This window comes from Gouania willdenowi, chromosome 17 (assembly GCF_900634775.1).
Source record: "Gouania willdenowi chromosome 17, fGouWil2.1, whole genome shotgun sequence".
Lineage (NCBI taxonomy): Eukaryota > Metazoa > Chordata > Actinopteri > Blenniiformes > Gobiesocidae > Gouania > Gouania willdenowi.
In genome coordinates, this window is record NC_041060.1 from 6,073,180 (window position 1) to 6,099,581 (window position 26,402).

The 26,402-nt window shown below is 36.6% G+C and overlaps 3 protein-coding genes across 3 annotated transcripts; 1 reads left to right on the forward strand and 2 right to left on the reverse strand.

Moving 5' to 3' along the window:
• Window positions 1-1,054: 1,054 nt before the first annotated feature.
• LOC114479282 (poly [ADP-ribose] polymerase 2-like) lies at window positions 1,055-12,609 on the reverse strand. Its single transcript, XM_028472881.1, has 17 exons — window positions 12,435-12,609; window positions 10,930-11,139; window positions 10,038-10,202; window positions 9,852-9,922; window positions 9,552-9,602; window positions 8,955-9,051; window positions 8,790-8,865; window positions 8,600-8,702; window positions 7,766-7,922; window positions 7,532-7,673; window positions 7,403-7,466; window positions 6,653-6,787; window positions 4,124-4,251; window positions 3,931-4,030; window positions 2,355-2,453; window positions 2,012-2,136; window positions 1,055-1,202 (listed from the first exon to the last, which is right to left on the reverse strand). The coding sequence occupies exons 1-17, from the start codon at window positions 12,514-12,516 to the stop codon at window positions 1,055-1,057; spliced, it is 1,953 nt and encodes a 650-aa protein (XP_028328682.1). The 5' UTR covers window positions 12,517-12,609.
• Window positions 12,610-13,303: 694 nt separating this feature from the next.
• On the forward strand, window positions 13,304-22,031 carry LOC114479212 (methyltransferase-like protein 17, mitochondrial). Its single transcript, XM_028472768.1, has 14 exons — window positions 13,304-13,505; window positions 14,705-14,846; window positions 14,930-15,079; window positions 15,167-15,254; window positions 15,376-15,457; window positions 16,062-16,135; window positions 16,215-16,309; window positions 16,397-16,467; window positions 17,600-17,707; window positions 18,363-18,431; window positions 18,520-18,570; window positions 18,680-18,772; window positions 19,956-20,158; window positions 21,895-22,031. The coding sequence occupies exons 1-14, from the start codon at window positions 13,437-13,439 to the stop codon at window positions 22,010-22,012; spliced, it is 1,413 nt and encodes a 470-aa protein (XP_028328569.1). The 5' UTR covers window positions 13,304-13,436; the 3' UTR covers window positions 22,013-22,031.
• LOC114479214 (epimerase family protein SDR39U1-like) lies at window positions 21,862-26,402 on the reverse strand. The gene is made up of 6 exons (XM_028472769.1): window positions 26,269-26,402; window positions 25,119-25,225; window positions 24,858-24,940; window positions 24,651-24,772; window positions 23,355-23,507; window positions 21,862-22,592 (listed from the first exon to the last, which is right to left on the reverse strand). The coding sequence occupies exons 1-6, from the start codon at window positions 26,282-26,284 to the stop codon at window positions 22,165-22,167; spliced, it is 909 nt and encodes a 302-aa protein (XP_028328570.1). The 5' UTR covers window positions 26,285-26,402; the 3' UTR covers window positions 21,862-22,164.

Consider the following 26,402-nt stretch of genomic DNA (forward strand, 5'->3'; position numbering starts at 1 on the left):
AAAATCAGAATTTTTATCTTTAAAGTGTTAATAAATTCTCAGAATGTTTTTCTCTGTGTGGGTCATCTTTAACATAAAGGATCAAACCTGCCAAAATTAAAAAATAAATTAATAACGTGAAAAATAGCAAACAGGAAATTTAAATACAAATAAATATAAGTGGAAAAAAATACAAAAGGTAAAAACTAAAAAAATTTATGAATAAACGAACAAAATTGAATATATATATTTTAATATTTAGAAAATAAATGAATAAAAGTAAAATAATTTTATATGGGTTTAGTTTTTTTACATTTCATTTTTGGATAGTATTTTTTAATTTTTGTATGTATTTATTTAATGTATTTTTATTTAAACATTTGTATTTTATTATTTTTTTGCCTTGTATTTAATTTCTTTTTTTCCACATTTATTTATTCATTTAATTTTCATTTTTGGCAGGTTTGGTCCTCCATACTTTAAAGGTTATATTCAGAATGTATTTTTAAAGTTTCAGATCAAAAAGATTGAAAAAAAAAAAAAAAAAAAACTGTAATAAGTCCAGATGAAATAACTTTTTAAATCCATTTTTAATGAATTTTAATGTACTTGTACATTGTAAAAGCAACATGAAAAAAAAACTAGTGCAAAAACACCCCGAGACCATTTCAATCCAACATTCTACAAACTGTCGTTCCACAACCATAACAAAGAAAAACATTCGACAATAGAGAGATAAAAACCACAATGTGAAACTGTAGAAGGAAAAACAGTTCTGACGTTTTATTGCTTGAAAAACATTTACCGAAAACTATCGAACCTGTCCAAAAAATTAAAAAATAGCATCACTGCAGTATGATGAGTTATTTTTTACACATATTTTCAGCTTTACATATAATAACTCAATTAATAACTGAAGTTCAAGACTCAAATAATAAGTCAAGCATTGCAGCAGTCACTCGATGATTGTAAAACATTTTTGCTAGTGGATGGAAAGGTAAACATTTCTGTTAACAGGTTTATAATATATTAAGCAGAACGTGAACGCTGAGTCGTCTCCTCGCTGTGATGAGTCTTAGTAGTTAAACTTCACACGCAGCAGATACTTCAAACGGACCTGGGCCGGGTTGTACACGATGAACTCATTGTAGAGAAGGGAGTAGCTGCTATTTTTACCCACGCCTGTTTTCACACCGGGGCCCAACGGCACTGTGGCACCGTCCCTAAATGACAGAAAGAAAATAATCAGAGACAAAGGAAGCATGTTGATCAATCGTTTCGAAAATATACATTATTCAGATTCAGATTTGTTCTGCTTTTGTTCCTTAAACCTCCCTGTTAATTTAAACTGTGGGGAAACTAAATGCTAAAACTTAACTCTGTACACAATTTAGGTACTGTATGACGTGGGAAAATGGCGGCCCTGCTAGTAAATGCAAAATGACTTGAAAAAAATGTTTACAAAATTTGAGAAAAATACAATAGACAACAAAATTTTCGAATACACAAAATGTCCACAAATTTTACCCATTATGACAGCAAAAATACATAAAAGTATAAATAATAAATATTCAAAATGACAACAAAAAAGCACAAAATGACATAATACACAAAACATCAAAAGGAATATACAAAGTGACTCCAAAAACACACAAAATGACTACATTTTGTGCGGCCCCCAAAGTAAATGTACAAAATGACCAAAAAAAACCACAAAGGGACAAAAAAACAAAATGACTCCAAAAACATAAAGTGATAAAAAAAATACACAGGACAACAAAAACACACAAAAATTAATCGAAAAACACATAAAATTAGAGAAAAATATATACAAAAACATTAAAAAATAAATACACAAAAAAAGACTTGTTCTGTCTTTAAATATAACACCAAAACTATGACAAAATTTAGTCATGTATGTCTATCAGAAAGTATTTTTGCTGTGTTACACAGTGATTTTAGCGCTAATTGTGTACAGCTGATCATTTTCCAGCCTCGTATGAAACGTGTCATAGTATTGAAACAGACTAACAGGGTGACTGAGTTTTTGGGGTCAGGTCCAGTCTGTCCCAGGCCTTTGGTGCAGTGTTTTCCAGCTGGTAGATTGTTGGCGTCGTAATCGGCGTGTAGCAGCTCGTTGGCGTCTCCCAGGGCAACCTGCACTCACACACAAAACATTAACACTCAACAATGCATTGTTACATTAATGCAGGGTGAAGCTAAAAGCTTACAGGCGCCCTTTACTGGTGCCTTTTCACCATGGATGACGAGTCAGTGTCTCTTTTCCAACTTTTGCTTTAACTGACCGCAGCATAAACAATAATGTTTTCTGAACTTTTTTCACGATATACAAAATAAATGAGAAGCGAACTCACCTCACACAGCAGGAGCAGTCCAGTCGAGTTGGACTCGTTGGTAAAACAGTAGTTGGCACTTTTTGACGACATGTCTGCAAAGTAGATGCCTTTACCGAACTGGATGGGAAAAAATAGACAAAGAAAGTTACGCATAAAGCTGCTGAAGACAAGTTTATTCATCAGATAAATCCAGTGTTGGCCTAACGATCAATAAATCAATGATCATTTGCTCAAAAAAAAAAGATGTAAAAGGTAGAAATTGCCGCTCGAATATTTATTTGAATCTCCACTTGGTTTATTGACATTGTGAGATGTGGAGTCCCCTAGAATGATGCATAGAAATGTTTTTACTTCCACAAGTTTTACCAGAAATGTGTTGGGAATAGGGCTGGGCGATATATCGAATATACTCGATATATCGCAGCTTGTAGTCTGTGCGGTGTTGAAAATGACCATACCGTTAAACTCGCTGACTTTTTTTTTTTTTTTTTTTTTAAATATCTTAGTGGCATTATGCACAAAAGGTGCACTTAAATTTAGTGTTGTTTTGAAATGTCATCTTAATGACAACATGCACAAAAGGGCACTATTTGTTTTTAAAATATTGTAGTGGCATTGTGTACAAAAAGTGCACTTTAATTTTGTGTTTTGAAATGCCATGTGAGTTGCATCCTGCACTAATGTCTTGTTTTGAAATGTCTCTGTGACAATTTTGCACAGAACGTGCACTTTCTGTTGACAATTTTATGTTTGAGCCACTCACTGTTTAATAAATACAGTTATGTCAACTTTGACTTAGTTGTGATATCCCCTTTTTTGCATGAAAGTTTAAAATTGGCATATATTAATGCAGTATGATCAAGAATGTTTTAATGTAGACATATAGAATCATCATACTGGTGTGATTTTGTGCATCAAAGTGTTAATTCAAGGGTAATGCAAAATATCGAGATATATATCGTGTATCGTGACATGGCCTAAAAATATCGCGGTATTTATAAAAGGCCATATCGCCCAGCCCTAGTTGGGAAGTAACTTTGGTACTTCTGTGCATCCGTGTACAGGACTCCATATCCCAGAATGCAATGCAAAGAACTTTTCCAACAACGTGAGAAAGATGATGGGGATGAAAACAAAATTTCGAGCTGTAATTTCAACCTTTTGCGTTTTTTGAATGATAGTTTTATTTTATTTATTTCCAACATGTGAACAAAATATAATAAACAAATAAAACAAAAAGATTCTCAACACAATTTTGCAATTCAGTTCATATTTTTGAAAAAGGAGTGGGAAGAAGTGCATACTTATTTAATGCCTTTTTTTGTGAATTAACTAGCTTCTCATTATAATAATTAACAACAAAAACTGTTCATTTCTCCTAACAAAATCTTCGACGTCTTTCTTCAAGCATTGATCTTTGATTCATTGATCAATGAGGCCTACACTGTGTCTTTATCTGATAAAAAATTATCTCCAGCAATTTTAAGTTAAAATGTCATACTGATACTTCAGTTTTAATACTACTGACAAAATATTGTCAAGATGAGCAAACAATAAAAACGTGTCAAATGTAGACGAGTTTCAACCATCCTACCATGTAACCAGTGACAGGAGATTCAGGTGGGGCCACCCTGAGGCCTTTACTAAGAATGCCGACCCAGTTAGAGAGACGTGAACCATGCCAGAGAAGAGTCCTGTTTGAAAAACACAGTTTTCCATTGTTTTGGTGGATTTTAACAGCTCAGAAACACAGTGTTTTAATCTCAGTGTGCATCTGATCTACTCACTTGTTGTGTAACTGTGAAAGAAAGTTGTCGTTTTCCCCTTCCCTGTCCACCGAGAAGCAATCCACCAAGGTCATGGTGTAGTAGTTGTGGGTGGAGGCGTGGGTCGACTGCAGGTACTTGTCTATGATCTTCAGAAAAGATTTTACTTAATGCACAACTCAGGCAGAGTAGCACAAAACTAATGATTTAGACAAAAAAACACACATGGGCAACAAGCAGCCCTTATTCTAATTTAGTAATTGAGATGTTTTGACAACAAAAATGCACACACAAAATTACTCCAAAAACCAACATTACGACAAAAAAATATACAAAATGATTAAAAAAAATATACATGACAACAAAAATACACAATAATGACTTCAAAAACACAATACAACAACAAAAATGCACAAAATGAGGCATACAAAAATACACAAAATGACAGAAAAATATACAGAATTACTCCAAAAACACACTCTATAACAAAAATACACAAAAGACACATGACAACAAAAATGCGCAAAATTACTCTTGAAACATAAGATGATGACAAAAATACACACAAAATGACAAAAATTACTCCAAAAACACATTATGACAACAAAAATACACAAAATTACTCTTAAAACATACAAGATGAGAAAAATATACAAAATGACAAAAATATACAATGCGACAACAAAAGCACACAAGTATAACAACAAAAACACACTAAACAAAATATACAAAATACCAAAAACATGTCTCAAAAACACACAAAATGTCAATAAAACCCCCCCTATTGTTCTTTCCTGCATTAAAGCTCAGATTGGTCATTATTCTAAGGGGGTAAGTTACGAAGCGAGATTACCACTCATCTCGCTAACTTCCAGGATTTAATCAGTGTGTGCTGGACTACGAAGCTTGCTAACGACTTACGGAGCTAAATCCCCATGTAAACTCACGCTGAATGGCTAGCCTGGTCGGGAGCAGGTTTTGGCGAATTTTGGCCTATTTAGCGAGTGATAAAGTCCCGCCTCCTGACGAATCAGTTTTCTTAGTGTGGTGGCAAAATTAATAAATTATATTTACTCATGTATTTACTCATCGATCTTACTCAATTAACTGTATACCTGCCTCGAGATGTAACTTTCAATCACTCTCTTTGTCTGTCTTTCTACCTTGGGAAGGTCAGAAACGCTCACATGCCTCATTTGATAAACACAGCTGCAGCTCAAGGTTGGTCAGCACCCACAGACGCCACACACAGACGCCACACACCTACGCACATCTACGCATGTGGCTATCATATGCGATACCGGTGGCACCAAGCCCATGGGGCAAGCTGACCTCTCTTCCTGTCCAATCGTCTGGGGTGGGGCTATCAATCTGTAAAATATACTATGTGGACAGTTTTCCAGTTAGTTCTGTTCTTTTTCCTCCGACCGGCCGGTCACATCTCCCTCATCGATCCTGCTTTGTACTCCTTTTCTATATCGTTTAGAATAAAAAAAAAATTTATTACTTCATCAACTTTTTCAGTCTGGTTCTTATCATTTATCAATGCAGAGCATCCATCACAAGTTAAAGCCGAGGTAACCGTAAATTTGGCCCCGACATTAGAAAGCGAGCTGTCCAATAAAAGGTGTTGTGTGAACACGTCACTGTGTGAATCTGATCTGACAGCTGACAGGAGAGAGATAATATTTACAAACTGATGCAATCCTTTAATTTACCAATGACATCCTTTAGGAAAGATATAGATTAATATCTGATGGACTGATAAAGTAAAATAAGTAAAATAAGTTAGATGATAAAGCTTGTGTGCGTCGGGCGCTTTAAGACCAATAAATTCATAACTATTCATTCATTCATTAATGTACTCTGGAGTAATGCAAAGAGCCTCAGTCCTGTAAGATAATGTAAAATATAAATATATACCACCTTATGATGTAATAAGCTGATCTGTATGAATGCAGCATCAGACCAGAGACAAAGTAAAAGAGAAAGGGAAACTGATCAGAATGTCTGTTTATTCTTCTTTTATAATCTCACTAATTTAAGCATTAACACTCATCAATTCCTGCATTAATTACTTTCTGCTTTCACTGCAGCAACAATGTTGTTTTTGGTCTAATTTATGGATTTTCATATTTTTAAAGAATTATTCTTCAATTGTGACGTAAGTTGCTCTCAGTTCCTCTGTGATTGTGATTGGTCTGATGCTGTAATATTCACCGTTTAACCAGACTGAAATCAACACGCTTAACTCAGCCTGTTGTAGGGCAGCTTCTGTTCTATGTTTGGTTAGGTTAGGTGAAGCCCGCTAAAGGAGATAAATCCAGAATATAATTATTTAGCTTAAAAACATAGGCCCTAAATGCAGACATAGATGTTGATATCAGATCAGACTATTACATTTTTGTGGCCCCAGCTGTGATAAAAGTTGCCCATCGTTGCAGTAAAAGTACAAAGGACCATCTTTTTAAGCTGCAATATGCTAAAATATATAACTTCTAGTTGAAACCCAATGCAGTCAGCTGATGAATCTCTTAAAGTGGTACTCACTTTGTAGTTGCTGCCACTGGGATCCAGAGGCTCCAGTTTACACTGCAGTGAGTGATAATGACGATCCACAGGATGCTCGTCGCTGTCCTGTCCAGACTGGACCATTTTAACAGCTATCTGGATGTCACTCAGGGCCTTCAGAAACACAACACGGAACAAACTCATCCTTCATGGTTTATAGCAAACTTCTTTGGCTCAAGTACCCCTTTCTCTTATTTTGGAATCCAGGTACCCCCTTTGTCTGACTACAACATTTTAAAGGATCTTATTTTGTAAATAAGTGGAAAGAAACAGTATTTAGTGCAGTGGTTTCCAACCCTTTTCTTGGATCGTGACCCCATTTTGATATCAAGATTTTTTTACTGCATTTTAGTTTAACTAGATTTATATTTCACAAAGTGAAAGTATAGAAATAGTTCTAAAATTATGTGTTGTTTTCATAAAAAAAGAAGAAGAATTAAAAACTTCAAAAATCAATTAATTTTTTTTAGAAACTTCAGGCGACCCCACATAGGATCCCGACCCCAAGGTTGAAAAACCCTGATTTAGTGGCTCCTGAATAGATTTATTTCTATAGTTTTGATCATTTTCGGTCATCTCAAGCCTGGGGTGACACTTTGTTATTTTCCACTATCTCTCTCTCAAGTACGCCCTGTAGTGCCCCCTAGGGGTACACGTACCTCCATTTGAGAAACACTGGTTTATAATTAATCTGGGCAGGACTAAGTAGATTAAATTCAAATGCTCTACCTCCAGTAGAGCCATTTTTTCCTTCAGGTGGACCTCCGTACTAATGAGAGGAGGAGTCTTCAACCTGGAAAAGTGAAACTCAAAGTTACACACGCCTATAAACCAAAGGCACAGCTGTGCATCTCCTACCCAAAGTTGTGTGGGATGCGGGTGTAGAAAAGGTTGCACGCCTCCACCAGAGCTTTATTTCCACTCTTCTTCTTTTTCAAACAGTCCTCGATTAACTTCAGCGCTTCATATCCAGCTCGGATCTGCTCTGTAGTCAGTTTACCTACCAGTGGAATTAAACAGAACATAGCAAAGAATAATCACCCAAACTGTGCATTTATTATATCAAACTAGAGTTTGAACAGCCGTACGGACCGAGAGGAGCTTTCTGGATGTCAAACTTCATCTCCAGCACACATTCCTCCATGGCTTTGATGTCACAGATGAGCTCCAGAAGCGACCGAACCTTCACATCTAACTTGGAAATCTTCTCTGTGGGGGCGGCATCCACTGTGGTCTTCTTCTTCTCCTCCTGTACAATGACAAAACAAGTGTGTAGCAATGCAACTATCATTGTAGCTATCATTGCTGGGACGATACCCTGTTGTCCCAATTTGATTTTAATCACCATTGTTGGGTGCCGATTCGATTTAAATTACGATTCTGATTTTATAAGTATTGTGATCCTACAGTGACGATTATCACAATTTTTTCCTTATCCAAACACATAAGTTGAATCCTAAACTTTTAGAAATATGTCCCAGTTCCAAAAAACAATCACATTGAGTCATTGACTGATTTATCATTATTTATTCAATGATTTATACTGAAATAAATACAATAAAACCTCCATCAGAAAGGAGGTAAACAACACGTACAAAAATAAAATAAAAATTGTACATAACTTTTTGAAGTTAGTCAACTGTTCATCAAGTTAGGGCTTTGGAGTGTCTAGGTTTTTGTGTAGCAACAGGAGCTGATCAACATGCTGGTAGTTAGGCTGCTCTAAAAGAGAAGTCACTTAAATGTATTTTTCTGACATTTCCTTTGTTTTATGGACCTTTTGTTCATTTTTATTGTGCGATTGTGTGATTTTCCTTCTTATTTCACTGTTGTTTGTGACTCCCCCCTCATTTTTACTATGTTATTTAATCTTTAATAGTTTAATCAGCCATTGTCATTATGCTTGCAGTCAGTTTAACGTTTTACCTCCTCATTTGCGCTGTAGTCCATGAACACCATGTCGTATTTTCCTGCTACTTTCTCAAATTGATCCCGTTCGTCCCACTCATTCTTCGTCTTGTCAAGAAACCTGCAACACGTTAAACCAGACACCCCCAAATATACACATTATTAAAAACATAAAAATAAAATTAAAAAAAAAAAAACACAGCCTTACTTTTTCTTGAAGACATTTTTGGCCTGTAGCAAGTCTCCTCCACAGGCTGTGAGACTGTTTTGGCCCACTTTACCCACTGCAGCAGCAGACAAGAACAAACCATTAGTACACTGGGCAATCTCATGGATCAAATAAATAAATAAAAACATTAAACTATTGTCTCACCTCTGCCCCATCTCGCCCACACACTGTATGATTTGGCGTTGTCGTCTTCCAGCAGCTGAATCAGGTAGTATTTGTTGTTGTTGAACTGAAGATTTGTCTGAAAATTACAAAACAGATGTTGATAAATTTAGCACTAAGGTTTGAAAACTTCCATTCTGTTGTTGTTAAGATAACGGGAGCTTCAGTGTCAATTAGGAAAAGTTTAAAGCTGCAGATAAAGACAGTGTAGGCCTCATGGATCAATAAATAAAAGATCATTTGCTCAAAAGGTTGAAATTGCTGTGCAAACATTTGTTTTGATCCTGGTTTATTGACATTGTCGGAAAAGTTTTCAGCATTGCATTGTGGGAAAACAAAGGGTTTTCAAAGTGTGCGAGTATCAGTCCCCCTAAGACACCACAGATACATGTACTTCCCACTTTCTTCTTCTCCTTTGTGTGATAATGTTTACCACGATTTCTTCTGGTTTATTTCGTCTCGCACGCTGCACCTCCCCTGAAGAACTCTGGCGCCCCCCAGGGAAGGCGCGCCCCACACATATCAAATAATAATTTCTAATTTCACAATCACACGTGTTTTGTTTTGTTAAAACTTTACCTGGTTCAGCATCACATCGAACACATCATTTCCTTCACTGTAAATGTGAGCCTGGAAGAGAAAATACACAAAACACATTTTAAAAAACTAAAGGTGATTTAGAGTTAATGTTTCCCAGTTTAGTGAACTGGGAACTTTATGTCTTACAGTGTTGACAACAAACACAAAGTTGAATATTTATTTAAATGGTAAACTAAAACTATTGATAATTCTAAAGATGTCTATTTATGAATTTTGATAAAATATTATTGCAAAAAAAAACATTCAGGCATTACAAAAGTAGCTTAAGTGCATAAAGACCTTTCCCAGTTTAGCTTTGCATTCAGAGTCCACTGGAGCTTTTCCTTTCATCACCACTGTTTTCACAACTTCTGTTCATTAACACAAGAAAATAGAAACTGTATTAATCACATCCAACACACAACAGTTACTATTTATTTAAAGGTAAAACAGAGAAAAGTAATTAGGATAAAAACCTTAAATCACCTTCACTCGTTGATTCCTCTTTAGGTTTTTTTTCTGCCGTTGTCTGTTTCTTGCCTTGTCCTTTCCTCCTTTTGGTTGGTGGTTGTTCCTCTGCCTCCACTTCTTCTTCTTTTATTTGTGCTGGTTGCTCATCTTTGGCCACCGCCACCGCTTCATTTACACTTTCTTGTGAAAAGAGAAAAAGAAAACATTACAGAAAATGAAAAGGCAAATTTTTGGCCTAAAACTATAATTTCACCTAAATGTCAGCATTTAGAATAATGACCAATCTGAGCATTAACACAGGAAAAAACAAAGAGTTTGTGTGTTTTCATTTTATTTTTAATTTTGTATATATTTTTATCTCATTTTATGTGTTTTTGGATTCATTTTTGTTGTCTTTTTATGTATTTTTTCCATCATTTTGTATGTTTTTGGAGTCATTTTGTGAATTTTTGTGGTTTTGCATTTCAGGACTTATTCTTGTGTACTATTTGTCATTTTGTATGTTTTCGGATTCATTTTTGTGTTATTTATCCGTCATTTTGTGAAGTTTTGTTGTTTTGCATTAATGGAGTCATTCTTGTATATTACTTGTCGTCTTTGTGTAATTTTCTGTGTTTATAATTTTCAATTCAAGCGAATGACGAATGTCACAGAAAATCGGGAGCGTGCATTCCGCGGCCAACGCTCTTGCCGCACGAATCAGATCGCGATACCCCACAGGGTACAAATTTGCCTCTTGGCGCGTCTATCCCATTGACTTTGAATGTAATCTGGTCGCGCAAACATTTTGTGACCCATCCGGTGTGAACGCAGCATAAGGGTTAAATGTGGCCCCCAGACCATGTCTGCTTCAGAGTCTCTGATCTACAAAGTCGACTTATTTACCCACAAACTTATGACAAAGTACCTGGCTTTACAGCGTGAGTGCGGATCTTCCTCTTGTACTTTGTAACAGGGTTGATTTGGAACATCTTCTTCAGATCCACTTCATAGTCTGTCCCTGAACCCAGGTCAAGGGTCACTGAGGTTTCACCCGCAGACACGGCCGAGTCCAACAAGGCGCTGGCTTCAGATGAGTAGGTCTCCCACTGACCCTGATCTCCCTTCCACTGCCACACTGGTCACACACAGATTGGATGGTATTAGTATATTTGAGTTGAAAAGAGTGACTTTCTAGTTCTAGTAGCAATTTGGCAATATATTGCAATATTACATCGCGCAATTCTCAGATTGACTCAAAATGCATCCATATCAATTTTTTTTTTTTTTTTTTAACCTTTATTTACCCAGGAAAGTCTTTTCCATTGCAGGAGACATTGTAACAACACAAAGAAGTGCGCTGAAACAAAAACTTTCTGCATTTATTTGTTGTTCTAGGCATAAACCTCAGTTAAGTTGAACTAAAGTTAAAGTTGGTTTAAAAGCCACAGGCAGATTGTAAGTTATTTTAAATTGGTGGCACATGGCATGTTAAAGCCAATGTTTTGAGTGTAAACTATGCCAATAAAATATATTTCATACATAATGTTCTCATAAAGGTGTACACATTAACAGATTAGTTGTTTCTTAGGTATATATATTTTTAAAAAATAGCGATAATCGCCTCATACTTTAATATCGGAATATATTGTATCGTATCGTGACCTATGTATCGGGATACGAATCGTATCGCCAGATGCCAGGCAATACACACCCCTAGTTTACTGTGTATTTAAGAAGGCAATTACTCCTAGCTGGTGGTGAATCACACCTGGGATTATATGCGTAAAATACGGTGGGGATTAGGGGGTTACAACCCCCGCCCCATATACTCAAACCTAACTAGTTTTAATGTTAACTTGACAATCAGTTTAAATGTGTTGATTTTGTGATTATCGAGTAGCTAGTTCTGTAAGACAGTTTGATGTGAATGGAATGAATGAACATTTCATCTGTTTGATGAAATGTTTGCAAATCTTAAATTAAATATGCACTGACTTCTGCATTTGTGGCATTAAAATATTGTATTTGGACATGAAAAATGAAATGGCATTGAAAAGCATTAAATTTGTTTTGCTTCAAGTATCAACAGTGTAATTCTGTGATTAATTTGTTGCAACATGAAATAAAAAGTAAAGAAATACAGTTTTTTTTATTCATTACGCACAGTTATGACATAAGTGTGACTGAGTTCAGTAAGATTATTGGGCCAGCGTTTTTATTAAGATTTTATTTACTTGTTCATATTAAGGCTAAAATGCACCAGAATGCAGGAAATTGCGTGCATTTTGTAACATTTTGTCGAGGGGGAGAACCCCCAGACCCAGGTGTGCTGAATTATCATCAGGCAAATTAAAGAAAAGCAAAAATAAAGCTAATGAATGAAGCCGTTCTCTGTCCAGACATGTCGGCTCAGTCCGAACAGCTACAGACCTGTTATGGCGTCGGACGGGACCTCCTCTTCACTTTCTGCTGCTTTCTTAGTCTTAGCGGTGGACCCTCTGGTTCTCCTCATGGTGGACTGTTATTATTAATGCCTGTCAGTACTGGTTCACACCAGCAACAACAACAACAACACAACCTTAGTACCAAAGCGGGAAACTTTCGCCTCTTCCGTCTTCTTCTTCTATTGGTTTTTTGGTGGTTGAGCAACAACTTAAGGTGCATTTCCGCCACCCACTGGTTAGGATTTTTATTAATATATTTTTTTAATTTATTTATTCATTTTTTTTTTTTATTTTTTTTTTGAACATAAGTGCACAGTATATATATGTAGGTATATGTGTGTGTATTCCAAACCATTAACAAAGTGTAAACACATACAGAGTGAGCTCGATTCTGTTACTAAGGTGGAACAAAGATTCGCAGCGTACGACGTTTCCGGTGTCACGGTCTGAGTTTACGTCGTACTTCGTTCCTCTTAAAATTTAAAATTAAAAAAAAAAAAAAAGTTACATTAGGTTAACTGTTTTTTACTGCAATGTATATTGTAATCATGTTTTTTTGGGAAAATAAATTATTTATTTTTGTATGGAGTTTTATTATAATCATGTTTTTCCAACATGTGCTTTATTTTTATCCAAACAGAATACAAGTAATATTAATAAAAACTGCATTGACTAAATTATAAAACACATTTGAGCAGTTGTAGATTTTTGTACAAGAAAAGGAGCCATTCAATATATATATATATATATATATATATATATATATATATATATATATATTATCTCAGCACGGCGGAAGTAGAAAAAAGCTAAGCGGAAGTAGCATACATTAATTTTTCGGTAGCGCGCAAGCTCATTACTGATCTCAGACCGTGACACCGGTCGGAAATATTTTCTTGATGGACCGTCGTCGCTCAAACGTGGGTCCGGTGCTGTTGAAGCGTTGAAGTGACCTTAAAACTGATTGTAAACGCTGTGTTGTGATATAATGGCATCGCGGAGCTACAAAGTTTGTGCGGTGTGTTTGAGGACGGCTGTGTCTCGGACCGTATGCAGGGTGAGTGTTGGAGGATGTCATTGAACGCATCATTTTGAACCGTGAAGGTCAGGCACAAGAACGAGCATTTAACATCAGACGGATGTAGATTGACTGATAGTTTGAATTAATGATTTTATATTTTATTTGGAATTAAAGGTCCCCTGTGGATTTACGTCTTGGGTGTTTTGAAAGTTGTGAATTGAATGTCAACAGTTTTCCAATGAGTAATATAGTTATACGTGTAAAGTGTTCAGTTAGGTTCGTCTGCATTGAATAAATCTCAGCCTCTTGATTTTTTATTGTCATAATTTTACAAATCAGCTAAACGCCCTCTTTAGCCTCCTGATGCTAAAATATTTTAAATTTTTTTTTTTTAAATTAGAAAATAAAAAAAGGACAGTCATGTGGATGCAAATTGCACATTGAATGATAGTACTAAAACAAACATGTTAACTATAGTGCAAGGCTGTAAAATATTCTAAAACTAAAATAAAAAAAGATGATAAAATACATAAGAAAAAGTGGGTAAAACGAAACAAAGCATATTCGTTACAACAATGGGGGAAAAAAACTCACAGACAAAAGAGAATAGCATCATTTATAATGTAAACAAACAAGGGTATTACAATAAATTGTATTCAAAAACAAGCAAACAAAATCTTCAGCTTGGGCAGTGTTGAGCTTTTTCAGTATTTTTAATAACAAAGAAAGTTTGTTTTTAAGGCAGGCCATGAGTGCTGTCAGATGTTACTACATGCACGTTACTTCCTGTTTTACTTTTGAAATAAGGTTTTTTTTTTTTTTTTTTTTTTAACTCACCAAATAACTACAAAGTGCCACAGGTAAAAATCACTTCATGTAATTTAAGCCTCACTATGAGCCATTTAAATGTCGTTATTCTAGTTAATAGATAGACATGTTACTGCACCACTGCTTATTAGTGAGGTGTTGGGAAATCTCACTTACAAATAGATATAGATATATTTCACAATATTAAAGTGCTCCTGACTGACACTTTAAGGCCCATGGAGCAAGGTTTGTAGTGGTTATATTGTTATTCATTATGGACCATTGGCAGAATTGTCCCATTTCAGTAAGCTTTTTAATTCTGTGTGTTTTGCCACAGAGTGATGTGTGACTATCAGCACCCCTGTGTCTCTTTATCATTTATTTATTAGAGCAGTAATCTATGTAATCTTATGCTCTCATCATGACAGGGTGTGAGCACAGCGGCAAGTCCACAGACTTCAGTGGACGTCCTGAAAGGAAAACCGCACAGGAAGCACGACGGTGTGATCAACCTGAAAACTCTGCGACTTCCTGAGGAGCTTCAGAATGCTGCTCGGTCCATTATTTACAGTGGGAATCAAATGGGATTTGGTCACATGCCGTGTAATAAGCTCAGTGGAGCTTTTTACTGATTTCTGTCTGTCCTCATGTAGGTTCTCAGGTGAAGCAGCTCTCGGATCACACCAAGAAACTCACCAATTATCTGTGGAGCAGGAAACGACTGGTGGACAATCAGACGTTGAGGCAAAAAGCTGTGAGCTTAGAGAAAGAAATGTGGGAGAAAGCCATGCAGACACGAACAGGTGAGCGACTTCCATGATCCTAATGTGCTCAAGAAAGATTGCATTGCTTCCTGGTTATTATGATTATATAATGTTTTTTCTTTACAGACATAGATGACCAAGCAATGTCAGATCACATCAGGAGAAAAGTCTTAACAGAACTTAAAAGGACAACATATCACTGGACTCCTCTTAGGTAATTCAATATGTTACTGTAGAGACAATGAAGTTACACATTTTTAACATGCACTAAATTGTCTTTAGGTAATTCAGGTTGTGCAGTAACATTTGAGAGGAGGGCTTTGACTTTGTTGCAGGTATGATGAGGAGCTGGGTGTGGTATACATGGCATCCCGACTCGCTGGAGGCTATGCAGCGGTGAAGAGATCTCTAAACGAGGTAATCTACGAGTTAATATGAAGGTTTAGGGGTCCTGAATTGTGTGTAAACGTCACCTCACTTGCTAATAAGCCGTACAAACCCCAGGGAATCAGGAGTGCGCGGCTGCTACACGTTGCAATGCGCCCTCAATCCATTTACGCGTTTCCCTCTATTGAATATGTATAGTAGGCGGAGCTCACAAGGGGAGCAAAAAAATGGGAAGAGGACATGCAAGTAAATTAATGCAGTGGGCGCAATGCAATTCATTAAATCTGGAATCCATGGTTACGGAAAAGCCCATTTATCTTTTATTGTGCAAAAAAAATTTTTACACATTAAATGTGATTTATCATTAGTAACTTGTATTGATCTATTTTTAAAAGAGCTGTAGATGTTATTTAGGAGCTGCGATTTTCTGCTACTTGAACTATGAGTCCGCATGTCAGCACATAACTACTGTATATACAGTTGCATCTCCTGGAATTAGGTTGATTGCTGGGCTATTACATATGGCTACAGTTACAAAGTCTATCCAACCTTTTTTTTTTTTTAGAAAATGTGAAAAAAAAATGATTTAATTTTAAAAAAGACATTAATTTGTTTTGTAATTTTATTATTTCAGATAAAGAAGAGGGATCCTATGTTTGCTCCTCAGACTCTCCTGGACTTTGGTTCCGGTCTGGGAACAGTGGCGTGGTCAGTGTGCAACATTAGGCTTCAGCAGAGTTTAGTTTAGTTTAAAGAACCATGAACTGAGCTCTTTTTCCTCCCACAGGGCCTCTCACTCATACTGGGGTGACTCTTTGAAGGAGATGGTGTGTGTGGACAGCTCGGGCCCCATGAACATTTTAGCAGAGCGGCTTCTCAAAGGCACGCACACCTGCATTCCTCTTTATACATGTAACGGTATTAGGTACAAATGTAAATTAGTGTGTGTTTTTTACATTTGAATTACAGGTGATGATGAAAAAGCTGAACCTCACATCAAACATGTTTATTTCAGACATTTTCTCCCCGTCTCACCAAAGGTATGATACACTATTTGTATTGACTGTTCAAACTGCTGAGCTTTTATAGTCACACAATGTAAAGCTGACATGTGTATCTGGAAACTTCAGGGCCACATGTAGCCTTCAGTTTAATTTTGTGTGGCCCCTAAACAAACAAAATGACACAAAAAAACCCTACAAAATGACATACAAATTGCAAGAAAGGACGAAAACATTACAAAAAATTAAACAAAAGGACAACAAAACAACTACAAATATACACAAAAATAAAAACAGATTAATAAACAAAGTGAAAACAAAAATTACTCCAAGAAAAAACATTTTTCAATTTACAAAGCGACATCAAAATTGCCCAAAATCACACCAAATATGCTGGAAATGACCAAAAAAATGCTCACAATGATTTCAATAACACACAATTTCAAACAAAAGGACAGAAATTTACACAGAAATACTTACAAAATGGCAAAAAAAAAAAACTGCACAAAAGGACAACAAAACAACTGCAAATGTACACAAAAATAACAGATAATCAAAATTGGAACAGAAATCACTCCAAGAAAAAAGATTTAAAAAAATATACAAAATAGCAACAACAATATTCAAAGTGACATAAAAAATGTACAAAATGATTCCAAAAACAACCAAAAAAATGCACACATCAACTCCAACAACACAAAGCCAATGAAACACACAAAATGAAAGAAAAATATACAAAACGTCAAGAAAAACCCATTAAATCCTTCTTTTTTCCCCTTGTACAAATGCTCGGATCAGTCATTATTCTAAATGCTGAGATAATATTGTGATATTGTGGCCCTTGGATCAGGCAATCACATTTTTGTGACCCTCACTGTGATTAAAAGTTATTACCTGATGTAAAAAATGTAAAATTATTCTTAAATCAAAGTCAGAATTACAAGGTTTGATAAAAGCTTTTAATGTCTGGCTTTTTTACTAGTGGTATTGTAAATTATAATTAATACAAAGACTCTTTATTCAATCGTTCTTGGTTCACTAGTTTTGCACGAGTCAAATTAATCTTTATTTATTTAATTTAAAAACATATATAAAATGATGTCTAAACTTGAGGTTCACATATAATCGTATTTACTTCTTAATGAACTGTGGTTTAAACGTTTTCTTACAGGTCCAGTTTGACTTGGTGGTTGCAGCCTTTACGCTGTCGGAGCTTCAAGGTGTTAAAGATAGAGAGGACGCAGTGTTCACTCTGTGGAGGAAGACCAGTTCATATCTGGTTGGTTTAAACAGCTCCGTCCGTCTGTGCGTCCGTTTGTCCGAGTTAAAGGGGACAGTTTTTCTCAGAAACTGTTTAAGATACAATAACCAAATTTGGTGTGTGGCTTCAGGGTACCAATACCTTGATGGAGTTCGAAAATGAGCAGGGAGCAATAATTTTTTCCAGCATTATTGCCCTTGTTCCATTTTTCTTTACTCTGTTCCAGGTATCTTCAAAGGGGACAGCTTTTCTTAGAAATGGTTTAGGATATGATGACCAAATTTGGTGTGTGGCTTCAATGTATCAATACCTTTATGGAGTTCGAAATTGAGAAGTCCGCAAAAAAAATTCCGGAGTTGTTGCCCTTGTGTAATTTTTTTGAACTCTGTTCGAGGTATCTTCAAAGGGGACAGCTTTTTTTTTTTTATTTTTTAGAAATTGTTCAAGATAGGTAGTAATTTCATATTCTGATATAATATTTTCTTATGTATACATCTAAGTTAGATTTAGGACTATTAGGAAAAGGTTGTGAATTATAATAACCAATTTGGCGGGGGATGTTGATGACTGTCTTCTTGTTAATGATGATGTTTAAATAGTTTAGAGTAAAATGTAGTCGATAGTTTGTAATTTTAGGAATTTCTAATGAGAAGCCTTACGTCATGTTTTCAAGGTGTTGATAGAGAACGGGACAATGGAGGGTCATCAGATGTTAATGGAAGCCAGGGATACTTTATTAAAGGTATTTATAAACACTTTTTTCCTTCTTTTGTGTTCTTGAGCATTTGTTTTGAGATTTTCTGTTCCAAGCTAAACATATTTTTCTTTAGAAACGAGAAGCGATGGTCCACGACCCGAGACCTGCATCGGTATTTGCCCCAGTATGTACCAGTACCTTTCCCTCCTGGTTAAAGTTCCAACACAAAAAGTCTGATACATGCAGTGTTACAGTTGTGCTGAAGCCTGTCCATGACTGTTTTTTATCCTCAGTGTTCACATGAACTCAAGTGTCCTAAACTGGCCCAGAGGCCCTTCCTACCCTGTAACTTCCAGCAGCCGTACCACCCCCTGCATTTGCCTGGGGTGAGAAAGATCTTAAATTTATGATTGTGTTCATATACCGTACTAAAAACACTTTTTTTGTTTATTCATTTTTTTTTTACAGTAGGCTTGCAAATGGTTGGAAAATCTCTGTTAATTTTTCACACTTTAAGGTCGGGAATTATAGGATTTTTCAAAAATATAAACTTTCAATTGGAATTATTTATTGGAATTAAATGGAAATGTTGAGTATTTTTAAAGAACTGTATCATATCCAAACATAATTCAAAATAATACGAGTAATAAACAAAACATTTTGAACTAGGGTTGCATAATTCCTGGAATTTTCAAAGTTGGAATGAATGGAACATTTTCAAAATCTAGTTGGGAAAATATATTTAAGAATCATCTAAATGTATTTATTTTATTTAAACCAGGGGTTCTGAACTAGTTTCACCCTGGGACACACATTTTGCCGCTGTCATTAAATTGTGATTCACGGGAAACTTTTTTTTTTTTTTTTTTTTTAGAATTAATTCAACCAAATGTAGTTTTAAAAAATAGCATATAACGTATATAATCTTTTTGAAAACATAAATCTATATATTTCTCTGTGCAACATGCATTTCACACTGTCTGTCAAAAGAAAAGTTTCTTTCAAAATAAAAGACAAGTCCAACATGAGAGACATTAAGTATATATTTATTTTTGACCTGCTGTCCTCGACCCACCCAGTACAGGTCTGCGACCAACTTTTAGGTTCCGACCCACCAGTTGAGAATAGCTGATTTAAGCATTACTTAGAATTTCCAGTTAATTCTAGTAGATTCCAATGAGAATGTAATATTTTTGAGTATTCCCAAAAATTTCCGATCTTAAGTTCCTGTAGAAATTTACCGGAAAGTGTTTTCACCTTTGCAATGCAGTGATTAGTATATTTTGTACAAGGTGAAACCTTTGTCAAGTTTTTCTTCTATAGGTATTTATATAATTAGTTATCTAATTATTATTATTATTATAGACACACTGTAGTATATGAAGATTTGGGTTTATTTCCCAATTTCCACTTCATAATTGGTTTTTGTCTCAACTGTTGGTGAACTTATAACACTAAAGATTCATTTTCTAGCTTTATTAGTTGTTTTTTTGTAGGTGTAGCTGCTTTCAACAAGATTTAAACTCGACGAACTTGACCTCACTTACCGTTGTTTTGTTTTTTTCCCAGCGCAACGAGCGTCAGACAGAGAAGTTTAGCTACCTGATAATGAAGCGTTCAGAGCCAGTGGAGGCGGAGGCTGAGACTGAGGGGGTGGAATGGGCCAGAGTGGTCGCTCCCGTACTGCGCAGAACACGGCACGTCCACTGTCGGATGTGTTGCCCCGACGGACAGCTTCAAAATATGGTGGTAACCGCAGGGAAACATGGCAGGTGAGCCTCAATGTCATCAACTGGTCAATTTCACTATTTTTTCCTAAAAAAAAATTCCTCAAATTGTTCTAAATCAGACATAGGCAACAGGTGGCTGATTGTGTGGCCCTCTAAGTAAATCAATAAAAATGACTCAATAAAACCTACAAAATTACAGAAATATACACAGAAGGACAAGAGAAAACTGTATAAAAACAAAGATAACAGAGACACAAAATTAGCCAAAAACTCCAGATAAAAACGACAATAACAGAAATTTCCAAAATATAAACGATACAGACAAATAACAGAATAATATATAAAACATCAGAAAAACACAAAAATTTAGTAAATAACAAAAATGCAGACTAATAAATAAAAACAACAGAAATACACACAGTTAACAAGAAATTGCACAAGAGGACTAGAAATACAAAAGAAATACCAGAAAAAGTTACAAAAGTATTCCAAAAGCACACGAGTAAAAAAAAAATACCAAAACAAAAGTATGTAAAATCACAAATAACAACACAAAAATGACTCTAAAAACAAACAGAACAACAATAAAAACCTTTGTTCTATTAATGTTCAGATTGGTCATTTTTCTAAATGCTGACACGGACATTTATAACGTGGCGCTTGGATCACACGATCAGTCGGTCAAGCTCCAGTCCTGAAGTTTGCGGACGACACGACCATCATCGGACTCATCTCTGATGGAGACGAGTCTGACTACAGGTGGGAGACAGACCGGCTGGTGTCGTGGTGCAGTCAGAACAACCTGGAGCTCAACAATCTAAAGACGGTGGAGATGATAGCAGAGTTCAGGAAGAACTCAGCCCTCCTCACCCCCTCACTCTGGGAGACTCTGCAGTGAGCGCTGTGGAGTCCTTCTTCTTCCTGGGGACCTTCACCCAGGAACGTTCAGCTCCCTCATCAAAAAACCTCAGCAGAAGATGTACTTCCTGCGGCAGCTAATGAAGTTCAGTCTGCCAACAAAGATGATGGTGAACTTCAACAGCTCCATCATCCAGTTCATCCTCTGCTCCTCCATCACCATCTGGTACGCTGCAGCTATGGCCAAGGACAAGGTCAGACTGCAAGGTATCATCCACTCTGCAGAGAAGGTCGTCGGCTACAATCTGCCCTCCCTCCAGGACCCTGAGGCATGCAGGAAAGATTGTGGCTGACCCCTCCCACCCCAGAGACAAACTGTTTCAAACTTTCCCCTCTGGTAGGTTTCAGTCCATGGGGACCAGAACCTCCAGACACACAAACTTTCCCTCTGCCACCTGCCTCATGAACACAGCCCTAGTCCCCCACTGACCCCTCCCCCATCACCAACTCCATAAAAACAATATTACCTGTTGCACTTGTATATATTTAACATCTATCCTTAATTCATCCCTTATCCTTGACTTTTATCATTATTATCGTCTCTGGCTTGTTTTTGCAAAAAAAAATCTTGTCTGATAAAAAGAACTCTGATGTAAAAGGAACATCAACATGACACGTTTAGTGACAGAGAAATGTAGAATAAATTAATAAAACCTGTTGACACTAAACTTACATTTTGACTGAAATCAAAACAAAATAACTTTTTTTAATTATTGGCACATAATATTTGAAGTCAGCTTGTGTTATTGGTTGGTTTACAGTCCGTTGTGATACACATTTAGAGATTTGATATGTGAATATAAGATTGAAGGGTGGTTATTACAAACTTTAACCTGTTTTTTTTTTTTTTATTCCATCAGAGATGTGTACCGCTGTGCTCGGAACAGTGATTGGGGAGATCAAGTGCCAATCATTCAGAGAATCGAAGAAGATGAGAACGAAGAAGATGAGATTCAGAAAGATGGAGATGCAGAATAAACAAGCGTACATCAGATAATATTTGAACCTTGTTTTTCTGTTGTAGAGACTCGGAGAACAAAACAACGCTAAGGTTTTACAAACTGATTTTCCAAAAACCATCAGAATCAGAGTGTTATGATTTACAGTTTGTCCTTTACATTTAAACACATCTAACTCCCAGCAATCTGCTTCAGCGCTGAGGACAAATCTGGGTATTTGTACTGGAACCCAGAGTCTAAAGTCCTCTTTGGTAGAACTTTCTGGCCCTGGGTGAGGACCACGGCCCTCTCACTGCCCATCAGGGCGTTCATGACAAAACCAGGCACAGGAAAGATAGTAGGTCGTCGAAGAACCCGGCCCAGTTCTTTAGTGAACTCGTAGTTGGTGTTGAGTGATGGGGCAACACCATTGAACACTTGTGGTGAAGGGGATATGGCGTCGGTGCTGGGCTCCAGGGCCTGGGCAATGATCACAGCCAGGTCTGAAACGTGGATCCAGGGGAACGGCTGCTGACCAGAGCCCAACGTACCGCCAAGGCCGAGCCAGAACGGAAGAAGCATTTGTTTCATCGCACCGCCATCACGACCCAGCACAACACCTGGAGCAGAGAGAGGGAAGTTCAATGTTACAGAACAATGAATGAAGCGACCAACAAAGAAATAGGGTCATTTCACAAATGAAAATACCTACCAATATCTACCAATTGTTCCTTAATAATTCAATTGGCACACTGTAAATTCTTAGTTTAATCTGATGAATACTTTTTGAGATAAGGCCAATTTAGTGTCAATTTTCGTGCATCCTTATTTTTCTTCCATTTTCAGCTTCCAATATCTCAGGAACTTTATCACATAGGAAACTGAAATGTGATATAGTAATATAGCTCCACCTACTCTCTCAGAATATACAAAAAGACCTGCTATATATCCTATCAGGTTGACATACTAGCTACTCAAAAACTGGTAGAAAAAAAGGTTTGTCTGGGTTTCAGGCTCAAACATGTTTGGGTCTTCAGTAAACAACTTATCATATGCCTCAGCTCCCTGTGATTCTATCAGCTTTGAGCTATGAACATAGACTGTTCACATCACTAATGATTAGTCACATACAGTATATGCAATGGTTCTTGGGTGACAGTCTTCTGAAATCCAAAAAAGTATTTGCTATTTTCATTGGACCATAACATGCATGTGGGAATGTAAGAAAAAATTCAAATCTCTGTTTTAATTTATAGTATAAAGGTTATTATTTCTTGGGATATAAAACAATTTATCTTTATGTGACTTCTTTATTTCAATAATAATTATAAGTTATAAAAATGAAGAAGTTGCATAAAGTAAAATTATGACCCAATACTTACCTGGTCGAACAATGACCTGTTTGGTGGTTTGTGCCACATTCCCAGTAAGAAGAGCTGCAGCCTCCCACTCTTTGATGAGTTTAGAGAGAATGTCGAATGGTGTCCACTCGCTGTCTTCTGTGTACTGATCCGTCAGACTTGGTTTGTAGCAAGCTGCACGAACAAAAGAAAAGCAAGACATTTCCAACCGTACGTGTCTGAGTCTAACCCCCAATTTCCACTGGATGCGTAACAGCAACGGAGCTGATACGTTTCCATTAGTGTTGTGCCGATCTGGATACTGGTATTGGGAGGGGCCCCGATACGGCACTAAAAGGCTGGCATCAGTATCGGCAAGTACTAACTATTAACACGTCAATGCCATTTACAGCATCAAACTCTTCTTCAAACGCAGTGCCTTGTGTTTTTTGTTGCCCTGACTCCTGATCACAGAAACACATATAGTTACGTGTTCAGTACATGCCAAGGAAAGCTATCGCTATGGGCCCGGCGTTGCCACTCCAAACCAATTGTGAGGTCGCGTTTTTATGTTACTGAAAAACAAACGTTTCTACAGACGTGAGAAAATTTTGACAATTTCAAGGACCTGATTTTCGGCGAGAAAAAAGTAATTCTTTTCTTAAACACTGGAGTATCGGCATCGGCCGTTACTAAACAACTGGGTAACGTTATTGGCATCGAGACAAATGTAATATGCGGCCCATCACAAGACCTCCGCAACAGATACGCAGATCTTCTACGGAAAGATTAGCCCGTGAAGGACAGGAAGTAGTGCACAGACACAGAATAAAATATCTAGTTTATTTTCAAAATAAAATAATCTGTGTTGAAGGCGGATTGTATTTCCATCCATTTTCCGACCTGCTTGCTCCTTTTTAGGGTCGCGGGGTTCTGCTGGTGCCTATTGCCAGCTTTCTTTAGGCGCTAGGTGGGGGTGGATCGTATTTCACATATATATATATATTAGCCTTATCCATGGTTGAATCACATTCATCTCCACAAAAGCAGAAGATCTACTGGGCAGGACCGAGTCGATTTCCTTCTACTTCTCTCCAAGGACACAATGAACCGTTTGTACGGCTTTGGGGTTCTCTTTGTATTTATTATAACTTGCTATATTGTGCAATTGCCAATTACGTGTGACTTAGGGAGATCTCCTGAGTCCTTGCCGCAACAGTTAAGCATCACAGAAGGAGGCGGTGGGGATTGACAGACAGCGGATTTCCGCAGTGGCGACGTTAAGGCGCAGTTGCGTATTCAGTGGAAATCTGGCGTAACAGCACAGCTGACGCTCACCAACGCCAGAAACCAGCACCCAGGAGTGGGGAGGACTGGAAGACGCAGCAATGGCTTGAGACAAAGCTTTTGTAGTGTCGATGCGACTGCAGAAAAGATCCTTTTTGTAGCTTTCGTTCCACCTAAAACGTAAAATGTTTAAAGCCTTTCAACTTTGACAGATGTGCATTTGCGGTGCAAAGTAATGGATATACTGTTAGAACTCACCATCGAAGTGGATTCATGAGATTCTCTCCTGCCAAATTAACAGCACCATCACATGGTGGCAGTCCCTGAGACTCCAAATCACCCTGCAGGAGCACAAAGACCAAATATGGAATCTATTCTACCTCTAGAGTCAGATCCATTCTGATAAGTTGTGTTGGGCATTACCACTGTTGATCATTGTCAGGTTGTGGTGAAATAAAGACTTGTTGTAAACCTACTTTGATCTTTGATACTTAGCTGTAAACGTGCATTAACTCATACCCATGTTATCCTGCCAGGACCAGCCTTACGAGAAATCACTGTGACATCGTGTCCTTTGTCCCTGAGCACGCGGATGAGCTCTCGCCCAACAAAGCCAGATCCTCCTCCTAAAAAAAAAAAAAAAAATACAGGAAAACGTCGTATTCTATTTTAACATTAGATATGAACTCTAAAAATGAAATTAAAAAAATCATGTAAAAATAAGCACTTTTGTTTCATGCTTGTATTTTTGTGAGGCTTCACATATATAATAAAACACTTTATTTATAGAGCGCTATTAAAAACACATGTTACAAAGTGCGTTCCAAAGGCAGCTATGCACTAAAATATTATTCGTACATAATATTTGGAACAGCCTCTTTACTGATCCAAGAATAACATTGACCAAGTAGCAAAGATCAAACTTAGTTTACAAGTCTTTGATTAGAAATATGCTATAATAGCTACCACACAAAGCTACAGTAGTATTAACTGGAAAAGAAACTTCTAAATCTTAGACTTAAGCAATTATAAATCAGAATCAGAATTCCTTTATTAATTCCAGGGGGAAATTGCTTTTGTTACAGCCACAGAAAAAAAATCACAAATAAAAGAATGAAAACGTTTAACAAAGACGAAAGAAAGAATAAATGTATAATTAAGTAAAAGACTGTTAATAATAGGGATCAGACACACACACATTACAGTAGTAAAAAAATTAAGTAAGCTAGATACAGGATAGATAAAGTTACAATAACATTATACATGTCACAAAATCCTTGATTCTACTTTAATAGTAATAGCAATCATACAAAGGTTATATGTTAACTAATTTATAGATTATCAAGCAAATATAGGATGAATCAATGATATTGTATTTCTAACCCTTGTAATTATGCAATGCGCATGCGCAGTGTTCTTACGGACTTACAAAACAGGGCAAGAATAGAGCTTCATGAATGCACAAAAAAAGACACAATAAAAGTTCATTGTTAAACATGAGCAACAGCAGACACTCTACGTGTTGACTGATTGTGTTTCAATGCACGATGCATTAAGTCCTGGAATGTTAACGTAGCCACAACAGTACATTTGCAATGTGTCACACTGACCTTTACGTTACAACTACACAACCATTGAAAGCAAAGCAGGGAAAAAAACACACACTTACCTATTAAGACTTTCATTGTTCTGAATTCACAGTTCGACTTTCGGCAAATTATTCAAAATCATAAACGAAAGACACACACGTCTCCTCTTGGTTTGAGTGTGTCAATTTAGCGTAACATGTATTTTGACCTTCCT

Coding starts and splice junctions, on each gene's coding strand:
- LOC114479282 (XM_028472881.1), bottom strand. CDS start 12,516: ATGAGGAGAACCAGAGGGTCCACCGCTAAGACTAAGAAAGCAGCAGAA. Junction 2,454..3,930: donor CTCCTGTCACTGGTTACATG/GTAGGATGGTTG, acceptor TTTCCCATCCAG/TTCGGTAAAGGCATCTACTT. Junction 2,137..2,354: donor GACTGCTCCTGCTGTGTGAG/GTGAGTTCGCTT, acceptor GTGTGAGTGCAG/GTTGCCCTGGGAGACGCCAA.
- LOC114479212 (XM_028472768.1), top strand. CDS start 13,437: ATGGCATCGCGGAGCTACAAAGTTTGTGCGGTGTGTTTGAGGACGGCT. Junction 15,080..15,166: donor AGCCATGCAGACACGAACAG/GTGAGCGACTTC, acceptor TTTTCTTTACAG/ACATAGATGACCAAGCAATG. Junction 17,708..18,362: donor GGAAGACCAGTTCATATCTG/GTTGGTTTAAAC, acceptor CATGTTTTCAAG/GTGTTGATAGAGAACGGGAC.
- LOC114479214 (XM_028472769.1), bottom strand. Junction 23,508..24,650: donor GGTGCTGGTTTCTGGCGTTG/GTGAGCGTCAGC, acceptor TTGTTCGTGCAG/CTTGCTACAAACCAAGTCTG. Junction 22,593..23,354: donor ACAGGTCATTGTTCGACCAG/GTAAGTATTGGG, acceptor TCTCTGCTCCAG/GTGTTGTGCTGGGTCGTGAT.